This window comes from Rousettus aegyptiacus, unplaced genomic scaffold (assembly GCF_014176215.1).
Source record: "Rousettus aegyptiacus isolate mRouAeg1 unplaced genomic scaffold, mRouAeg1.p scaffold_m13_p_4, whole genome shotgun sequence".
NCBI classification, from domain to species: Eukaryota; Metazoa; Chordata; class Mammalia; order Chiroptera; family Pteropodidae; genus Rousettus; species Rousettus aegyptiacus.
In genome coordinates, this window is record NW_023416307.1 from 37,439,067 (window position 1) to 37,458,566 (window position 19,500).

A 19,500-nucleotide genomic window follows, 5' to 3' on the forward strand; every position below is an offset into this window, starting at 1 on the left:
GAACTCCATGTTTAAAACAAAGTTATATGGTTAAACTTCCTTTTCCTTTATATAAAGACCGCTTTATCTTGACACAGTGGCCAGAGTGTGCACATGGCTTGCCATGTCTCCATGACCAGGGTTGCAATTCTTTTTTTTTTTGATGAATACTTTTGATGACAAAACACCTAGTCGATATTATTTTTCAGCTGACAACAGGGTAAAAAGGATCGATAACATTTTAAAGTGCCACCTAAATTTGGTTGGAATAGATAACTTTTTAATTATTAATAACCATTTAAAAAACATTCTGGATCTTGTCGGTTTGTCTGATTTACTGAGTCCCCTACTCCAAAGTGGGGGCACATTTTAATTTTTTCAACAAAATGTTAGTTGGAAATACTTTTTCTGAACAATAATTTTTTTTAAAAATCTGCATTTACTACGCTCCGTAACTGGAAATCGCCACGTGAAGACACTTCTTTCAATTTCCAGACTGTTTCCAGAGGTTTAGCCTGTTCTAGCTGTTTCCCAAGGCTCCTCCACGTCCCGCAACACCCCGGGACACGCCCCCGACACTTTCCCCCTCCCGGTCCGGCTCCCGACGCCCCGATCTCCCGCCCACTCGGGCGGCTCCGCCCCCTCCAGCGCGGGGTCCCAACTCCTTCCTTTCTTCCGTCCCTTTCCCCTCTCCCCGCCCCCACGGCTGCCTTCGATTGGCTGAGCTGGCTGCGCCGCGGCCGGGATGCAACACAGCCTCGCTGTGATTGGGTGCAGTGGGGCCGGGCCCCCCGCGATTGGCTGGTAGGAGCAGACAGCAAGTGTGACTGCGCACCGGGGCGTGTGGGCGCCGCTTTGTTGCCCGAGGCAGGTGGCAGTGGAAGTTGAGGGGGTCAGAGGCTAGCGCTTCTCGGGACCCCCAGTCGCAGCCGTCACAGTCACGTCGCCCAGTAGTCTTCATCGTGGGAATCGCGCCGACAGCAGCCATGAGCGGCGGCGTGTACGGGGGAGGTGAGTGAGTGCGGAGGGCGAAGGCGCGCGCCGTCGCGGCGTGCGGGGTCTGTAACCGCCGCCCGCAGCCCTCCTCGTCCCTCCCCTGCACGGCGGTCCCTTCCGGTCTCCCCCTCTCCGCGCGCCCGCCTCCCCGCCCCATCCCCGCCCCGCGCTGTGCCGGCCGCCGGCGCCCACCCGGCTCTCAGAGCGCCTCGGGCGCCGGGAGTCGCCGCCCCCTGCGGCCCCGTCCAGCCCGGGTCCCCGGAGGAGCGCGCCGGCCTCGGGGCTGGGAGGGCAGCTCCGTGCAGGGGGCCGGCCCGCCGAGCCCGGCTGCAGTGACCGGCCGCAGGGTCGCATCTCTCCCAGTGTCTCCATAAGTCGGCTCTGCCGGGGCGTGCGCGCGCGTGTTTAAACTTGGGAGGTCCCAGCAGTTTGCAAGCGTGGGTGAAGGGTTTCTGCAAAGTCCTGTAGACGGCAGAGCGAGCGCGAGAGGTGGAACCGATTGGAAGAGTGGGGCCACTCTGGACGCAGCCTCCTCTCCGTCCGCGCTCAGGGCTCGTGCTGCCTCACCTTTCAGTAACTCCTGCCTAATGGTTGGTTGACTGGGGGTTCTCCAAGTTAGTCGTGCTCGGATCTGTTCGGGCTTTATTTAAGAACACAAGTAAATTAAGGATGTTTTCCTTGAGTAGATTGCGGTGTGGTAAAAATGGCCTGGGAGTTTTGCAGACGTGAGTTGTGATATCAGCCTCACCATTCATTTATAGTGTTTTGGCCTTGGGCAGGTGACTTGACTTTTCCCAGCTTCAGGCTCTTCATGTGTGTAGTGGTTGTTCCTACACAGTGGCTAGTTGTGAAGTTTAAATGAGATAATGCTGTACTTGCTAACTCACAGTAGTGGTGCATGAAATAACGGTGTATCTCATAGCGTTTTATATAGATGAGAAAGGGTAACTCATTTAAAGAAGTGTATTCAGTAATGACAATATATATTGAAGATACAGAGACAGACAAAGTTATTATGTGTGGGGCCATCAGAGGACATTACAGAGGAGGCCCTGGGATGGTGGAAGAGGAGTGGCCAGGGGCAGCATATGCAAAGTTTAGCCGAGAGAGTATATGGTGTTTTCAGGGACCAGATATTATTCAGTAATGGTAGCTTTTGAGATGGGAATTGAGACTGCTGCCTTAATATGCTGGGCCTTGAATGGGAACTAGGTAGAATGATTTGAATTATATCTTGTAGACGATGAGAAACTATTGAATGATTCTTCCTTTTGTTTTTATTGAATGAGTTAATGTTCACAGTTACAATTTTGAAAGGTCACAGTGCAGCAATTTAAAAGGAGGATTGAGAAGGTTAAGAGATGCAAAAGTGTCATACCTGTAGGAGATTGTAGTAGTTAGTTGGGATAAGAGCCTGACTGAAGACTGTGGCAATGGTATTAAAGAAGGGATTTGTGAAACATTGAACAGAATTATTTGGCAGCAGTTGATGAGTGATGAGAAATATGAAGGTGTTTATGATTCGGAAAAAGTTCAGAGGTTTTTGACTCTGATGGCTGGGGCTGCTAACCTATTAAGCAATGCTGGGATTAGGTTAGGCCAGATGGGGAAAAGACAGTGCTTCAGAAATGTTGAATTTGAGGTACTTACTCATGGGACATCAGGTGGAAATGATGTTGATGTACAGTAAGAAATTTGAGTTCTGGATCTAGACAGAGTCGAAGGCTTGAAAGAGAGACCTGACATTGGAATTATTAGCATTTAGGTAGAAGCTGAGGCTGTAGGAGTGGAGCAGATTATCTAAGAAAAGGTAAATTAGGGGAAGGGCTCCTAAGATGGAGTCCCTGGCCTTCCCAAAGAGTCCATGGATAGACCTGTATTTTATTATAACTGATTTCTTGTGTAATCTATTTTAAGACATTCTAAGAAGAGATGCATAAATTTCCAAAGCTGTCTCTATTAGTTTGCTAAGGCTGTGATAACACAGTACCACAGACTGAGTGGCTTAAACAAGAGAAATGAATTTTCTTACAGTCTTGGAGGCTAGAAATCTGAGGTCAAGCTGTCTGCAGGGTTGTATTCATCAGAGGCCTTTCTTTTTGGTTTAAATGGTTGTCTTCTCTCTATATCTTCACATGGTCTTTCCTATGTCATATGTGTCCAAATATCCTCTTTAAGGATGGACATCAGTCATATTGGATTAGAGCCCACCCTAATGATCTCATTTTAATTTAATCACATATTTAAAGATCTTATCTCCAAATACAGTCACATTCTAAGGTACTAGGGGCTAAGACATTAGCATATTCATTCATTCATTCATCCATTCATTCATTCATTTTAATGCCTTCAGCACCTGGTATTCCTAGGTGGTCTCTGATCCAAGTACTAACTAGGCCCGACCCCGCTTGGGTTCCGATATCAGACTAGCTCAGGCACATTCAAGGTGTCATGGCCATAGATCAGCATATGCATTTTATGGGGAAATAGTTATGCCCAGAACCTCTGGTGCTGGGCAAATATTGGTTCTACAGGCAAGGAATTGAAATTTAATTAGTTAGGATATTTCTTTCCCCAGCATTCTGGTTATTCAAAATGTTAAAGTTTACTAATTCATGTTCATTGGTATACTTTAATTACTGTTTGTATTTGAGTTTACACATGGTGGAAATAAATGCAGTGACCTACTTTTAAGGACCGCTACAGTCAGACAATATAATTTGGACCAGAGACTTGTATAGAGAAAGTTAATTACTTTAGGAAATGTAGCAAATGCAGAAACTTTCTTTCAACAAAGAAATAAAAATAAGTGAATCTTTATTTTGTTTAAATAACAATATCATTATTCTGTAAAGACACCATTTCTCAACCATGAATATTTGTAGTACAACAATTGATTTTATTTATTTTTAATTTTATTTAAAAAATTTTTGAAATAGTTTAAACATACTAAAAAATAAAATATATACATAAATTTGCATGTGATAGTTCTTCTTAAACAGATGTAATACTTTGTTATATTTTTCTCAGATATATGGAGAAATAAAATGCTGTTTATATGGAGTCCCTCTCTCCCCTTCCTTAGTGGTAACCACTGGCTGTTAGCATGTAGCATTCTCAAACTCCATACATACTTTTATACTTTTACTAAGTATATATGGATCCATAATGAATTAAATTGTATCATAATGTGTATACATGCACACAGACATATATATAGTAACTAGCTTTTTAAGTGATCATCTTTTGAAATTTATCCTTGTTGATACGTGTAGGTCTGGACCATTCATTTTAAGTGGTATATAGTATTACACTGTAATAAGAAACTGTGATTTATGTTTCCATAATGAGAGACAATCAGACATTTTCCCACTGCAAACAATGTGACAGTAATAATTATCAGAACAGCTACCACTTATTGCACTTACTATGTTTGGGGTACTGTTTTAACTGCTTATATACATTAAAGCTTTTAACACATTTAATCATTACAGCATCTTGTGAGATAGGAAGCATCATTATTCACTTTTTCCCTATGAGACAGAGAGGTTAGTAAATTGCCCAAGGTCACATAGGTAGTGAACATTCTGGCTGGTTTCTTTTTATATATACGTAAGAGAATTTCTCTAGAAAAGATATGTGTAATTTCTATGTACACACTTTTTCAACTTTAGTAAATGTGGATGAATTGCCCAAAGTAGTTGTACCAATTTACAGCTTTTATAAGCAGACGTGTAAAATCTCTTTCCTTATTTCTTTGATAGCACTCGGTCTTACCAGAGTTACTAATTTTTACCACTTTAGTGTGAATACATAGTATTTTTTTTTATTATTTGCAATGATTGAAAAAATTATCTTTCAAAAACCAGTGCCTGGAAAACCCAAGTGCTTTGTTTTAGGAGGTGTGCTGTATTAGGTGAAGTAATTTTAAAGTATAATTAGAGCCTGTCCTCTGAAATTGGATGTGAAAAAAAATTACCAGCTTTCTCCCTCAGCATATAACTTTATCTCCTAAAAATCTTTTAACTGTGCACATTCGATGATACCTTCATTTTAATGATTTTCACATGGCTTGTTATTCTTTAGGGTCCCTGTTTCTCTAGCGGCTTTTGCCCAGCTCAGTTTTTTTCCTCATAGCATGGAATAGTTTCCTTTAATGTATGAAAAAAGGTACTACGTAAGTGTACTGGGTTTCTTCCGTTTGCCCTCCAGATCCATTTTCCACCCACCTCCATCTTCTATGTGTGCCCTAGAAGACTGACTCGTGTAGACTGCATCAGTGGGCTCTCTTGACCTCTGGTATGGCAATGGTAGGGTAACCATACTTCCTGCTTTGCCTCTTGTCCTGGTACCATTCTTAATAGGGACCCCTTTCACATTCACAAGTTGCCCAGTTTGGATGAGAAATCACAAGATCCCCCTAGCCCATGGGGAGGGGGAAGAGAGAAGTTGGCATATTTATTAGTTTGGGTCCTTCTCCTCAGGGTCAGCCAAGACCGACTGTGTTCCTCAACTGAAAGTCGCAGGTTCTGTCAGGTAGCCCTCCCAGCTCAGTTCTCTGCAGGTTCTGGAAGAAGTTCCTTCCCTGTTTCTTCAATTCTACGGGTGGCAATATATGTCTGTTACTATTAGTCCTTGGGTAGCCCACTGTCTTTCCTGGTTTTCCTAAATTGTCCCTTGTCTTTGTAAATAGTCCTTTGAATGAGTAAACTCTCCTCAAATTACTAAATTTTAGTGTACCACCTGTTTCCTGAGTGAACCTCTACTGATACACCATGTATGACAGTGGATTTTTAAATTAAATAAATCGTTAGTTTAAAACGTATATACATTAAAACTAGGTTCAAGGTACTAACGCTATGAGTGTAATGCCTGTTTCAATTTTTATAGAGCTTTCACATGTTATCATTTTAAGCATGTTAAGCGCTCTTAATTTTGAAATATAAGTTGTGAGATGTCGATGCTAATTATCATTTCGTGTTTTTCAGATGAAGTTGGAGCCCTTGTTTTTGACATTGGATCCTATACTGTGAGAGCTGGTTATGCTGGTGAGGACTGTCCCAAGGTAAGTGTTACGTTAGAGTTAACTGGATATGTAAAGCCATTCATGCAGAATTAAATTCATGCAGAATTCTCACTCCTATATGATAAAAACATTAGTTGGGATAAAAATGACTTGTTGAGAAAAGCAGGCAAAACTTGTATGCCATGTTTTCGATCCTTACAGGTGGATTTCCCCACAGCTATCGGAATGGTGGTAGAAAGAGATGACGGAAGCACACTGATGGAAATAGATGGCGATAAAGGCAAACAAGGCGGACCCACCTATTACATAGACACCAATGCGCTGCGTGTTCCAAGGGAGAATACGGAGGCCATTTCACCACTCAAAAACGGGATGGGTACGATGTCTTTTTCTGTTGCCTTGATCGTAAATAGAGAGTAGGCATGGTGTATTTTAGATACAAAGCCCTGGCTTCTTACAAGTTGAACATGAGGTATTTTTCGTTAGTTTTTATTCCACAAGCTGACGTTACAGGTACTGAGACTCTGAGGATGTGTAAAACACGTTTCTTTTCTTTAGGAAACTCATAGGTAGGGGAGATAGAGGTGTGTATACAAATGTGTAGGATGAGTGGTGTAATATAGCTATGTCTGATAAGCACTGGGGTAGAGAAGAGAGGTGTTAAACTCTATCACTGGAGGTCGGTGATGGTTTTCCCAAAGGAGGAGGTAACTTTGGTAAAGAATGTTGATCGATGAATAAGAATTAGCCTGAATGACAGGATGGAGTAAAGCAGAGCAACCAGCACGTGTAAAGAGACGGAGCTGTAGAAGAAAGTTAATGTTGAGAAACGTCATCAGTTAAGTATGGCTGTAACATCAGGTGCTTTAGGGCCGTCGCAGGAGGCTAGGCGGACAGCAGTCACAGAAAGGCTTGTGAACCATGCCAGGGCGTATTAAGCTGGCAACTGAAAGGTAAACCGAAAGGAATTTAAACAATGGTGCGAAATGCTCTCATTTGCCAGTTGGAAATGCTCGCATTCTAACAACGCTATGTAGGCTAGAGTGGAGGGAGATACTAGAGACAGGAAGGTCAGGTAGGGAGGTGAGAGTCCAGTTGAGAAATGTAGAGGATTTAAATGATAACACTGATGGCAGAGATTCAGCGGTGGCTTTCAGAAACATCTGGGAGACAAACGGAGAAGAGTTGAGGAAGTTTTCTAGATTTTTGATAGGGGTGGCTGCATAGAGGGTACCAGTCGTGGAGTAGGAATAGAGGTGAAGGAACAAGTTTTACGAAGACCAAAGGTCATTGAATTACTTATACCCAAGATCACCCTCAGGTTCAGTTATTCACTAGAAGGAGTCACAGGACTCAGCATATCATTGTACTCATGGCTAAGATTTTTACACTGAAATGATACAGAGCAAAACTGGCCAAGGGAAAAGAGGTCCTGGAGTGAAGTCCGGAGGAAACCAGTGCATAGCTTCCAAGAGTGTTCTCACAGTGGAGTCCTGCAGGATGTGCTTAATTCCTCCAGCATGGAGTTGTAACAGCTTGTGTGTTTTCTCCTGGGGGAGCTCCTTATGGATTCAGTACCTGAAGTTTCTGATAGAGGCTGGTCATGTAGGTACCCTGCACCTAGGATGTACCCACGTCCCAGACTCTCAGCGGGAAAGGTGTTCATCATAAGCCGCATGGTTCGTACAAACAGTTTGGGCACAGTGAGCTACTCTTATCATTTAGAGAAAGTTATGTCAGCGTCGAGAACTGTTTACCAGGCAGGTTCCCTTAGATCATACAGTTCTTTCCTCTTACCATTCCGATAACATACTGGGCCTCTACCAAGTACTTATTGAAAAATATGTACTTAGTATTTTATGTGTATTAGATACATTCATTACATTTGGAACAAGTCTTGGGGTCATGATACTCTTGGGGCTGGAGGAACCAAAAAGAGGTTTTATATGAGGAAGAGAAAGAGGATGTCTATATAAAGTAGTACGTTATCGAAGTGGATCTGTATCACGAGTAGGTATTTTAAAGTATTTAGTGCTCAATCATAGAGACTGTCTCTCAAGGGATGCTGTGTTGATCTTCAATTGAGCATTGTTTTCAATTTTATATTCTAGTTGAAGACTGGGATAGTTTCCAGGCTATATTGGATCATACCTACAAAATGCATGTCAAATCAGAACCAAGCCTGCATCCTGTTCTCATGTCAGAAGCACCGGTAGGACAAATGATTTCCAAGTTTTTCTGTTTTTGTCCCCATTCATTTGAAGAATGTTTTCTTTTTCTTTAAAGAAGCATAGACATTTATATTTTGAATTTTGAAAATTAGCAAGAGAGGGATTAATTTTAAAGAAAAATATTAACAGCTCTTATTTTATTATTTCAATTATGAAAATATTGAAAGACTAATAATAAATACCCTAATGGGTTCTTGGGCTATTTATCTGTTGTTCCAGAGATTTAGTTTACATTTGACATCCTTAAGCTGCTTCCTATTTTGGTTAATCTGTTGACCCTCATGATCCAAGGGCAGTGTGTATCTTCCTTGAGCCTCAGGTTTCCAAGAGAGACGTCAAAAGTTAAACTAGGGTTGGAAATTGCTAGACCTGCAGTCTCTTGTGAAATACATAAATTACCAATATTCGGTTATTGTTTCTAACATTTAGTGTCCTTTATGAGTACGAGTTATAGGTGGGAGAATTTGGTGATTTAAAAGTCATACTTAGGATTTTGATTTCTAGATTCACTGATAAGATTTAATAATACTTTATCATTATAAGAATCGTAATTTTCCTTAATCGAACAATCTGTGATGTCTTGAATTCATAGTGGCACACAACTTTACTTATTATTAGATGATAACTAAATTTTAATTTGTTTCACTTATTTATTAAATCTATGTATAGATAAATAGAAGTAAATATTATGAAGATTATTTTCCATGGTATTCTGTTTTTAATGTTTTACCTCTTTGTTAATATAGTGTTGTAATGAATGTTGATCAGTCAGCAGTTTAGTTTTTAAACAATAAATAACTCGCATTTCTTTTTTCCCATTATCAAGTGGAACACCAGAGCAAAGAGAGAGAAACTGACTGAATTAATGTTTGAACACTACAACATCCCCGCATTCTTCCTTTGCAAAACTGCAGTTTTGACAGCGTATCCTTGAAAGAGTAATGCTGAGCTTTTGTCTAGAAGTCGGTGTGATGCTACTGAAGATGATGCATGCCCTCCCAGGAAGACATGAGCCAGCTGTCGCTTGTTCAGAAGTTTTGGGTGTTTTTCTCTTTTGCATTTTAGCTATCTGTCTTTTAGTATTTCTTATTGGAACTGACATGCCAGAAGATATGAGCGGGTAGTGGGAAAGAACCCTCAAATCCTGCTTGTTAACAGGTATTTTAAAATTTTGTTTTGAGAAGGGGATTGTGTATAGAAGGCAGTGTCTAGGTCAGTTGACTTAATTGAGTTCATTTCCTTCCTCCCTCCACCACCATAGACAAGTAGATGTTGGCTCTAAATTTACCTACCACTGTATTAGGTAGGAGATGTTTGGAATTCCTGCCACTCTTCCTCTTAGGTGGCCCATTCTCCACACTGCAGCTCTAATAATCTTTGTTAATGGCCAGCCTGTTTTAAGCCCAAATCATCTCTCACACATTCTCTCCTTCCTTCTTCTCTCAGGCTGCACCGAACCACTTGTGCTGCCCTGACGTCACCTGCTGTCTTGCCTCCTGGCCGCCTTCTAGGTTCCTCCTCTTCCCCTTGTCCCACTCCCTAGCTTATTCTTGGAAGTGTCCAGGAGTTGGAAAATGTTTATAGCTTTACTTAACTGATCTGTACTTAGCCCTGGGAACTGTTTACAGCTTTGCTTACTGACCTGTACTTACTAAGCAGGATATGCTTTGGGGCAGAGACAGTCCGGTCACCTTTACGTGTCTTCTGTGCTTAGGGAGTGCTGGGGCCAGACTTCTCTCCTACTCTCCCTTATTAAACCTCACACTCATCACTAGGCATATCCTGGATGCTCTGTAAATATTTGATGCCTGAGTGAATGGCCCCATTCCTAAACAGTGGTTTATGATGTTCATAGAGTGTAGGCCTTCTGCGGCACAGAGCTGTGGAAAACGGGGCCTGCTGACATTCACTGGCTGATGAATCCATCTGGAATGGCCATTCCCATTGAGTTGGGGGAGTTGGGAACCGCCACTCAGCTGCTACACTGCTGAAATGATTCTTCTAAATGCTGCGAGAATGGTTTTAGTTCCAGGCTCAGAGTGCACAGCTTCCCACTGTCCTTACCAAGTGTGGGTAGATTTTGTTAAATAAATGCTTCCCAGGTTGTAGTAAGCCCTTTGATCAGTCTGCAGAGACTGAGCGATTATGCTAATCTTGATCCCCTTGACAGATGTCTCACTCTGGGAGAGGTTTTCCCAGGTTCCTCACACCTCCACTCTGGAAGTTCATCCTGCTTATCGTCATTTGTTTATAAACCAGAGTCAGTTTTGATACTAGTTTTCATCCCTAGATTTCCCTGAGTACATTTTAAATCATAATACACGTGATTGCAAATACCTTAATAAAACCTGCCCTTTACAATAAACACTGAGGAACCTTGATTCTTTTAGGATCCTTGATTCTTCCTTTTCCTTAACGATTGAAACCAGATTTGCCAATGGTCGTTCTACTGGGCTCATTTTGGACAGTGGAGCCACTCATACCACTGCGATTCCTGTTCACGATGGCTATGTCCTTCAGCAAGGTACGTGTGTTTACCCAGAGTGCATGAGACGATGGGAGCTGTCGTGAGCACACAGATACTGGACTATCAAAAGAGATCACTTTCCACATATGTCTTTTAAAAAAGTCTTTGAAATATAATGCACATTATATTTCAAACCATTGCATGGCTTCACGCATGCTTTGAGAGGTAGTAGAGTCAATTCTACTTGAAAAAATTATTGATGTTCAAATTCACAGAGGGACTCTGTCCCAAGGAGTTTGGATTTAATGCTTTCTTAGGCTTGTTTAATCTGTTTCTTAGGTATTGTAAAATCGCCTCTTGCTGGAGACTTTATTACTATGCAATGCAGAGAACTCTTCCAAGAAATGAACATAGAACTGATTCCTCCGTATATGATTGCATCCAAAGTAAGCGATGATGGGATTTTCTTCTTGGAAGTTATACTGCCTCTTCACCTCATGTTGTGAGCTCTGTTAACTTAGCACATGCATTTGGTCCTCAGGAACCTGTGCGGGAAGGATCTCCGGCAAACTGGAAAAGAAAAGAGAAGTTGCCTCAGGTGACAAGGTCTTGGCATAATTATATGTGTAACGTAAGTTACCCTTATTCTCCATATGAAAGAGTCATAGGCTGTAACTCTTTGAATGGAATATGAGCACTAGTTTCAAATGTTACCTTTTTCATGATACTTTGTAAAAATTTAATAGGTTTTTCATGGGTGGAGGTCGGGGTTGCTTTTCATACATGCCAAACAAATAATTCAACAAACTACTGTGGTGAGGCGTAGAACTGACTTTGTTTTGGAGGTAAATATAGCATTATTTTTGTGCACATTTTTTGGCGGAGAAAGTGGTTTTCAGCTGTGGAGATCTGCGGTATTGCTCAGTCATGTTCTCTCCCTAACATTGGTCAGTCATGTGAAAATATGTGTTGTTCGTAGCTAGGTGCTCATGAGAGTTCCTTTACTAAAAACCCAATTCTGAACATACGACTTAGTGACGGAGGAGAGGTTACTAAAACGACCTCTTACATCACAAGGATACATTCATTTCTCACAGTAAAAGAATATGAAAGCCATAGTTAACCATGGTAGGGGTATCTCTTATCTAACAGTGTTTCGTAACTAAGTATAAAGATTTTTTTTTATGGGTGTTCAGTACAAGGAAACATTGTGAAGATGATTAATAATTTTCAAAGATGTTAGACAGGATTTTTCCTTAGCTGCCCAGAGGTTATATATTTTTCAGAGCAGATTTTTACTTTACTTAAAATGCTATATATATTGCATATATATATGTATATATATGAATGACTGTGGTACAAGGGTTCCTGGTCGTTTTTCTCCCATCAGTGTTCCATAGGTGATATCATTTAGTATTCTGTCATTTAGCTTCTAATGCAGATGTTTGGAGATGGGTTTTTTGATTTTCCAGAGTCTTTGCTAGACTGATTTACACTGTTGAATGATTTGCACATCTAGGAACATGGTCCAGTTGCATTAAGAAAAGTATTCGATATTTAATGTTATGAAAGTATATATTGCAAAGACACATCTCAATAACCTTGTTTCTTAAACTGTTTTGTTTCATTTTTTTATCCATAGTGTGTGATTCAGGATTTTCAAGCTTCAGTACTTCAAGTGTCAGATTCAACTTATGATGAACAGTATGTCTTTTTATTTTGTCTATGAGAGTTATAATTTAATAGCACATTAAAACCTTCATAGCAATCACTTACAAAACGGTATACTTCATAAATAAAGAAATCGATTTGTTAGAAAATATCAGAATACGCTTATCTAGTCTAAAGGAAAAAAGGTATGTTTAGAAATACCTAGTAACATTTTAAAAGGAAGTAAAACATTCTCACTCTATTTTCTTACAATTTGATTCCTTAGTAGTTTAAATTTTGAAGAGGATTGTTTTTTTTCTTGCATTTAATATGTTTTCAGGGTGGCTGCACAGATGCCCACCGTTCATTACGAATTCCCTAATGGCTACAACTGTGATTTTGGAGCAGAACGGTTAAAGATTCCGGAAGGATTATTTGACCCTTCCAATGTAAAGGTATGAAAGCTTCTTTCATAAAAGCCCGGCCTTTCCTGTCTATGCAAGGTACTTGTGTCATTTAAAGCCTAAATAATGCTGACCTAATTTTTTTATATGTACTTTATTGTTTGATATTCTTCTGTGTCACTACTCATTTTGTTGTAGGGATTATCAGGAAACACGATGCTGGGAGTCAGTCACGTTGTCACTACGAGTGTTGGAATGTGCGACATTGACATCAGACCAGTAAGTGCCAGTCTCCTGTTTGATGGTATAAAGGTCTCTTTTAGCACAGTGGAGTGCTCCAAAACCATTTTTAAGTTAAAGTTGGCAGGTTTGGGCATCGACTTTGAAGTCCCTTTTGTAACAATGTGTAAAAGATGAAGTACTAGGAGAGGAAAAATGCAAAACTCTAGAGCTGTGGTGTCCAACGTTGAAGCTGCTGCCACATCCGGTCATTTAAATTAAAAGAAACATTTTAAATTTACTTCTTGAGTTGCAATAGTCGCATTATAAGTGCTGCTACTGCATTACAGTGCACGTAGAGAACATTTCATCATCACAGAGTTCTTTGGGGCAGCGCTGTTCTAGAGATTTCCTAAAATGTGACAAACCAAAATATAAAATATGTATTATTGACTTCTCTTGTATGTAGTAGCTTTACTTTTTCTCTTATTTTTCAAGAAGATGAGGCTTAAATCATGTAAGTTACATGGAGTGCTGTTTAAATGATCTTAGCTTCATATTTTTTCATGCTTTTCTAAGTTTTAGTACTACATATTATATATTACACTGATTGGTCTATTTATTATATCATATTTAAACTCCAAATTTAATTTGTAGCCAAAATTCATTCCTTAGGTTAGAACATAGGGCCAATAGCTAAGGGTAGATTGAAAAACCATGCTGTTAAAAAAGACTTTGTGTGACTATGAAAATATTTCTCATTTCAGCTGGTCATTAGGATGCATGTGATACTTCTAGGATGATTGAGATACAAGTGTGGACTTTTTTAGTGCAAACTCAAGGCCATTTTTGGGAGAATGCAATAGAATTGAAGTACATTTACTGTAAGAGACTGATGCCTTTGCTTTTAGCTAGGTTTCTCCTTTTAACTAATGCAAATTGCAGAGGAGACGCTTCTGTATTTCAGTTTCTCCTTCAAAAGTTAGATGACATAGCTTTGAAAGAAATTTTTGAGGGCAAATGGGATCAAATATATGGTGACAGACAATGGATATTTAAGTGGTGAACACACAATGCAATACACATACGATATATTTAATTGTGCACTTGAAACCTATAAATTTTAAAACTAATGTCACACCAATAATTTTATATTAAAAAATATGTACAAATAAAACAAAAGGAACCACTTGAAAAAGAAGGAAAATAGATTTTAAAAATATGAACGTAGCCACTGAAAAAGCAGCCTAAGGTTTAACTTTCTGATGCATACGTGCATTTTGGAGGTGGCATATACTGCATAAGTAGGAATTTGTCTGGAGAGGCCTCAGCATATGGGTTTGAAAAAGCTCTCTGTGTGGTTCTGATGCACACCTGTGCAAAAGAGAAAGGCAGCCGTAATTTGCAGGAATGTTGTCAGAGTGTGCGTCATTCATCACAATCATGGAATAATCTTGTTGTCTAATTTTAATACCAGAACTTCTAGATAAGCATTCTAAGCCAAAGTCATCATAAATACTGACAGCTATCTGCCCAGAATTTATGCTGGGTTTTAAAGTAATTGCTTCAGGTTTGTGGTTCTTGAACTTAAATACCTATTAGAATCATCTGGAGAGTTGTAAAGAAACAGATTTTGCTGGGCCACATTTCTGGAGTTGTTATTTAGTTGTCCCAGGCAATGGTGTTTTAGAAGCTGCCTAAATGACCGTCATCTGCAGCCAAGATGGAGAAACACTGGGCTAAGCTCCTAGGTCTACATAGAAGTAAAACAATGAAGAAAGAAGGTTAAATTGCAGTGTTGGACATGGTTTGTTGTGTAGGTGTGTGTGTTCAAAACTTGGAGGCAACATTTGGAACTCATTCATTTTTGTTTTCATCCCAGGGTCTCTATGGCAGCGTGATAGTGGCCGGAGGAAACACGCTAATTCAGAGCTTTACTGACAGGTTGAATAGAGAGCTGTCTCAGAAAACTCCCCCTGTAAGTTTTATTTGTTCTCTGGTCGTATTCTTCAGTCACATGAATCCTCGCCACTGGTGTCATTTTATAGATAAGATTCGCTTTTCAGTAAATTGATAATGTGTTGAGTGTGCTGGTACAGTATCACTTCAGTAAAGTTAATATCCCTTTTTATCACATTTCACATATAACATCTTACTAGATACTCTTGTACTATTTGAATTTCATTTTATTCATTGATTCTATATTTAAGTACTTAATAGTCCTCTAGGCACTTGGGATATAGAATATAGTCCCTGCCCACCAAGGGCTCAGTCTGTTAGGATTGACAGACATGTAAAAGATATGACTAATGTGCAAAATGGTTCAGCATGTCTGATCCAGGTCCTTGTGGGGACACTGAGGAGTAAGCACTTAACTCCCTAGGAGAATCACAGGAAAGCTTCACAAAGCTGTCTGAATAGGAGTTCCACTGTTTGGTAATCCACAATAGGACATCTAGGTGGAGGGAGAACCACATGCAAAATTTGAAGTGAAGATGTCATATTCTGATATCTCAAAGTGGTTGGCATATCATGTCCGGAAGTGGGGAGAGTGATGACGCTGGTTGGATGGATGAATGTTAGTTTCCTAGGGTCACCGTTACAAAGTATCCCAAAGTGGGCACCTCCAAACAACAGAAATTTATTCTTATTTCTGGAAGCTAGAAGTCTGACATGCTCTCTCTGTAACCTACAGAAGAGAATCCTCCCTCCTTTCCTCCAGGCATCTGAGGGTTTGCCAGCGATCCTTGGCATTTCTTAGATTGCAGCTGTAACACTCAGTTTCTGTCTCTGTCGTCATGTGACATTCTTCCTTCATGGGTCTGTTCTCATACTAGCTCCAGTCATTGGACTAAGGGCCTACCCTGCTCCACTGTGATCTCGTTTTAATTTATATCTGTTACATCTGTAAAGACCCTTTTTTTAAATTAGGTCATGTTCACAGGAACCAGGGTTAGAACTTCAGGTGTATCTTTGGGGAACACAGTGCGTACAGCTCACAAATCAGTACGTCATGTTGCTTATTAATAGTGAAGTTACAGGATCAAATTTGACAGAACCGAAGAGCTATGTTTGTTTTGAAAAGATCACAGGTGTGTTGTAATAACTTTTAAAAGGTTAGAAGAACCTGGTTTGGGGGCAGGTAGTTTACATGTGACATTGATAACAGAGTAAGAGCCATAATCTTTGGATTTTAAAACTTCTAACAAGTAATGACTTTCAGGGTATTCTGCACTAAATGTTACATGTAAAAAACTTATTAGGAGTTACATAGGCCCTAATAGTTTGTATATTTGGTAGTTCTTTGGTTTCTCACATAAAGAAATATTTTACATATGCCACATTCTTGTAATTGTGTTTTATAAATATGCCTCATTCTTATTATCATATTATTTAAATATTGATACAGGCACAAGATTGACACCTGCCTTGTGTTTACTACATTCTTGGAGATACTTTAGTTGTAGCATGAGTATACTTTAGTTGTAGCATGAATCATTAGAGTTCATAGGAAGTTCCAGAATACTGAATATAGACATGGGCTGTCAAAGGTCTGGTCAAGACCAGTTAGCTACTATCTGTGTCCTTTAGGAGGCAGTAAAAAATTAATGATATAACAGGGAAATGAATCCATTGTAATAGATACCAACCAGTTTCCTACAAAAACCCATGTTCATCCCTCTTGTTCCCAGCACCACCTGCCACACACATTTTTTTCACTGTGAAAAAGACACAAACTATATGTTTATATATAGAATAATTGGAAGGTATCAAGCAAATCGAGAACTATCCCCAGAAGGAAATTCCTAGGTTGGGGGGAAAATCTGATACAGAAAGTGGTAAAGGAATATTACTGAGGCAAAACAAAACAAAACAAAACAAAAAACGTTTATCAGGAGAGTGTGAATTCAAGACAACTTTGATTTCGAAGGAAAGCACTATGAATAAAAAACTTAGTTTACATCTGATGTCTGTGTTTTATTTTTTAAGTTGGAGAGGGATTGGAGGATGGGGAGGAGTTAGGATCGCATGAAGGCCTAAAAAAGGAGAAGTCAGAAGCTGAGGAGGACACCTGAATGGGTGGCAGGTTGGGATCATAACTGTACTTGCTTCTGGAGGAAATGAAGTTGTATCTGAAGCACTTAGCACCATACCTGACTTACCATATGTAGTGTGTTTGCTGTTACAGGATATAGATTGTGAATGCCATTCTCATTGGTATGCAGTTTTGTAAGGTTTATATAATTTTTTTTTAATTAAATATTACACATTAAGACCATAAAGTATTTTAAAAAGTATTTCTATACAGTTCAACTTATGTCTGCAATTAGCCTAGCTATTGCAAAATATCATAATCAGTGTTTAAACCAGAGGCATTAAGTTGTCACAGTTGACTTCTAAGTTGCATCACCTGTTTTATTTGATCATACAAATAATAGATATTCTTCCTTATTTTAGAGTATGCGGTTGAAACTGATTGCAAATAATACAACAGTAGAACGGAGGTTTAGTTCATGGATTGGTGGCTCCATTCTAGCTTCTTTGGTGAGTAAAGGACTTTGCAGAATAGTTAAAAGATTCCTATTGACTGATTTAACTTCAGTGTACCATAGAATGTTATGTACTACATCCATTATAATGGTATAAATTACATTTCATATGTAAGTAAATTTAGGACATTTGAAAAATATGTACCACTGAAAACTCTGCATTTCTAAAAAGACTAAAAGCAATTCCAGTGTATCATTCGTCTTTGTATTTTGTACCTTTCAAATGACTAATACCAGTTTTACATGTTCTAACATAACAAAATGCGTCATTACCTTATTACTGGATATTTTCAGCCTAATTTCAGTATCCACTCTTAAACACGGTGGGAATCTGTTAACTCACTCATGCCTCTTCTGTTAGTACTCTCCTTCGCACTGGACTTACCCTACAGCACACTTGAAAATTAAACTATTCATTCTCAGGTTCTGTTGAAGTAGATGAAGTCAGGAATTGGTGGTTCTGGCAAATGACGAAATCACGGTTCTGGGTTTTGCATGTTGCTTAGATTGGCGCATGCCCTGAATCAGTAGAAAAAGTCCTTGTACTTATCTGTACTCTCGACTGGAGAATTTTCCCTTCACCTCAGAGTAACCAAAGTAAATGTTACCAAGTACTTATGCTAAAACTTTTATTAAAGCCATGAAATGTTGGTAACTCTGTGTATCTCTGTGTGTGTGTGTAATATTTATATATTACCTATTTAAATCTTTTATCAGATCTTAGGTCAAAACTAGATCACATGTATGAACCCACCTGAGCACAGTTACTCATAGGGAGTGGATTTCTCCTGCATGTCTTATGAAGGTAGCCCTGGCTCCTTCCTCCTTTGGTCACTTTTCTCCTTTCACGCTCTGTGTTTATTTGGTAAAGTGCTTGTGTGCTGTTGTATGAGCGCCTGCAAATGTTCATCCTGGTTCTGATGAGTTCTTTTGAGTTCTATGTGTTACCATTAATCAAGTTCTAGAATCTCCTCAACTGTGTTAGGATCACACCTTCCAACAATTTCTATTGTTGCTTTAGACTGGCACCAAGTCAGCCTAGCTAAACCCTCTGTCTTCCTTTCACAGTGATTTTCTATCCTCATGACAGAGTAACAGGTATAGAAAGATAATATTCTTTCTAATCCTAAATAGCGTGTGGGTTCTGGAGGACAGCCGTCATAAGGGAGTAATGGAAAATTATTTTGGGGGAGGGTTTAAGATTTCTTCAAAGGGTAGGAGAGGTGAAAATAGAGATCCTAAAGAAAAAGTATTTTCTAATAAAAAGGCACAATATATATAGTTTTTCATTCCATTTTACAGGGCACCTTTCAACAGATGTGGATTTCCAAACAAGAATATGAAGAAGGAGGGAAGCAGTGCGTAGAAAGGAAATGCCCCTGAACAGAGTCCCCACACCTCTCTGCCTTCCTGTGTCACCTTACGTGTCATAGCTTTAGTATACTCAGGAAAAGAATGACCATCTTTTGTAGAATGTTTATACATTTTTGCATAATTCAATTTCCACTTAAATTTTTTAAGGCTTTAACTGGCTCTATAAATTAAGTTTGTGCTCTCCTCGAAATGTACTTATTCGTATTATAAGCATTTTATAATTTTGTATAAATGTCTATTTTGTCTAAATATTTTGCTTTTTATTCAGATGCTTTCCAACTCTGTTTAGTATATTAATTACCAGTGGATTGGTAAAATTGCTTTTTATTGACAAGTAAAACTTACTGCCTATGCCTTTTACCTTAGGCTTGCAAAATTAAATAAAAATTAGTAGCCATTCCAGAAATATGTTTTCTGGATTACTGTGTCATGACTTAATTTCAAGTATTAAATGTATTTATCATTATTTTCAGTGAAAGTGCTCACTGTTTATTAACAGCAGTATCCACACCACTTTTATACCCTATTAATAATAGTAGTGAAATGTTACTTGAATTGTCTTTGCTCTAGCAGTTGACCTTACTTTCCCACTCTAAGATGCAGG

General features: G+C 39.4%; 1 protein-coding gene across 2 annotated transcripts; it reads left to right on the plus strand.

The window, feature by feature from the left end:
- The first annotated feature begins 803 nt into the window (after positions 1-803).
- ACTL6A (actin like 6A) lies at positions 804-19,304 on the plus strand. 2 transcript variants are annotated; one of them, XM_016128017.2, is made up of 14 exons: positions 804-990; positions 5,964-6,040; positions 6,203-6,377; positions 8,113-8,213; positions 9,059-9,156; positions 10,662-10,756; positions 11,039-11,145; positions 11,241-11,330; positions 12,342-12,403; positions 12,690-12,804; positions 12,952-13,032; positions 14,855-14,950; positions 17,431-17,517; positions 18,825-19,304. In XM_016128017.2, the coding sequence occupies exons 1-14, from the start codon at positions 966-968 to the stop codon at positions 18,903-18,905; spliced, it is 1,290 nt and encodes a 429-aa protein (XP_015983503.1). In that variant the 5' UTR covers positions 804-965; the 3' UTR covers positions 18,906-19,304. The 2 variants fall into 2 exon arrangements, with proteins under 2 accessions (XP_015983503.1, XP_036075090.1); XM_036219197.1 differs by lacking the exon at positions 804-990 and adding an exon at positions 1,543-1,565.
- Positions 19,305-19,500: the final 196 nt, after the last annotated feature.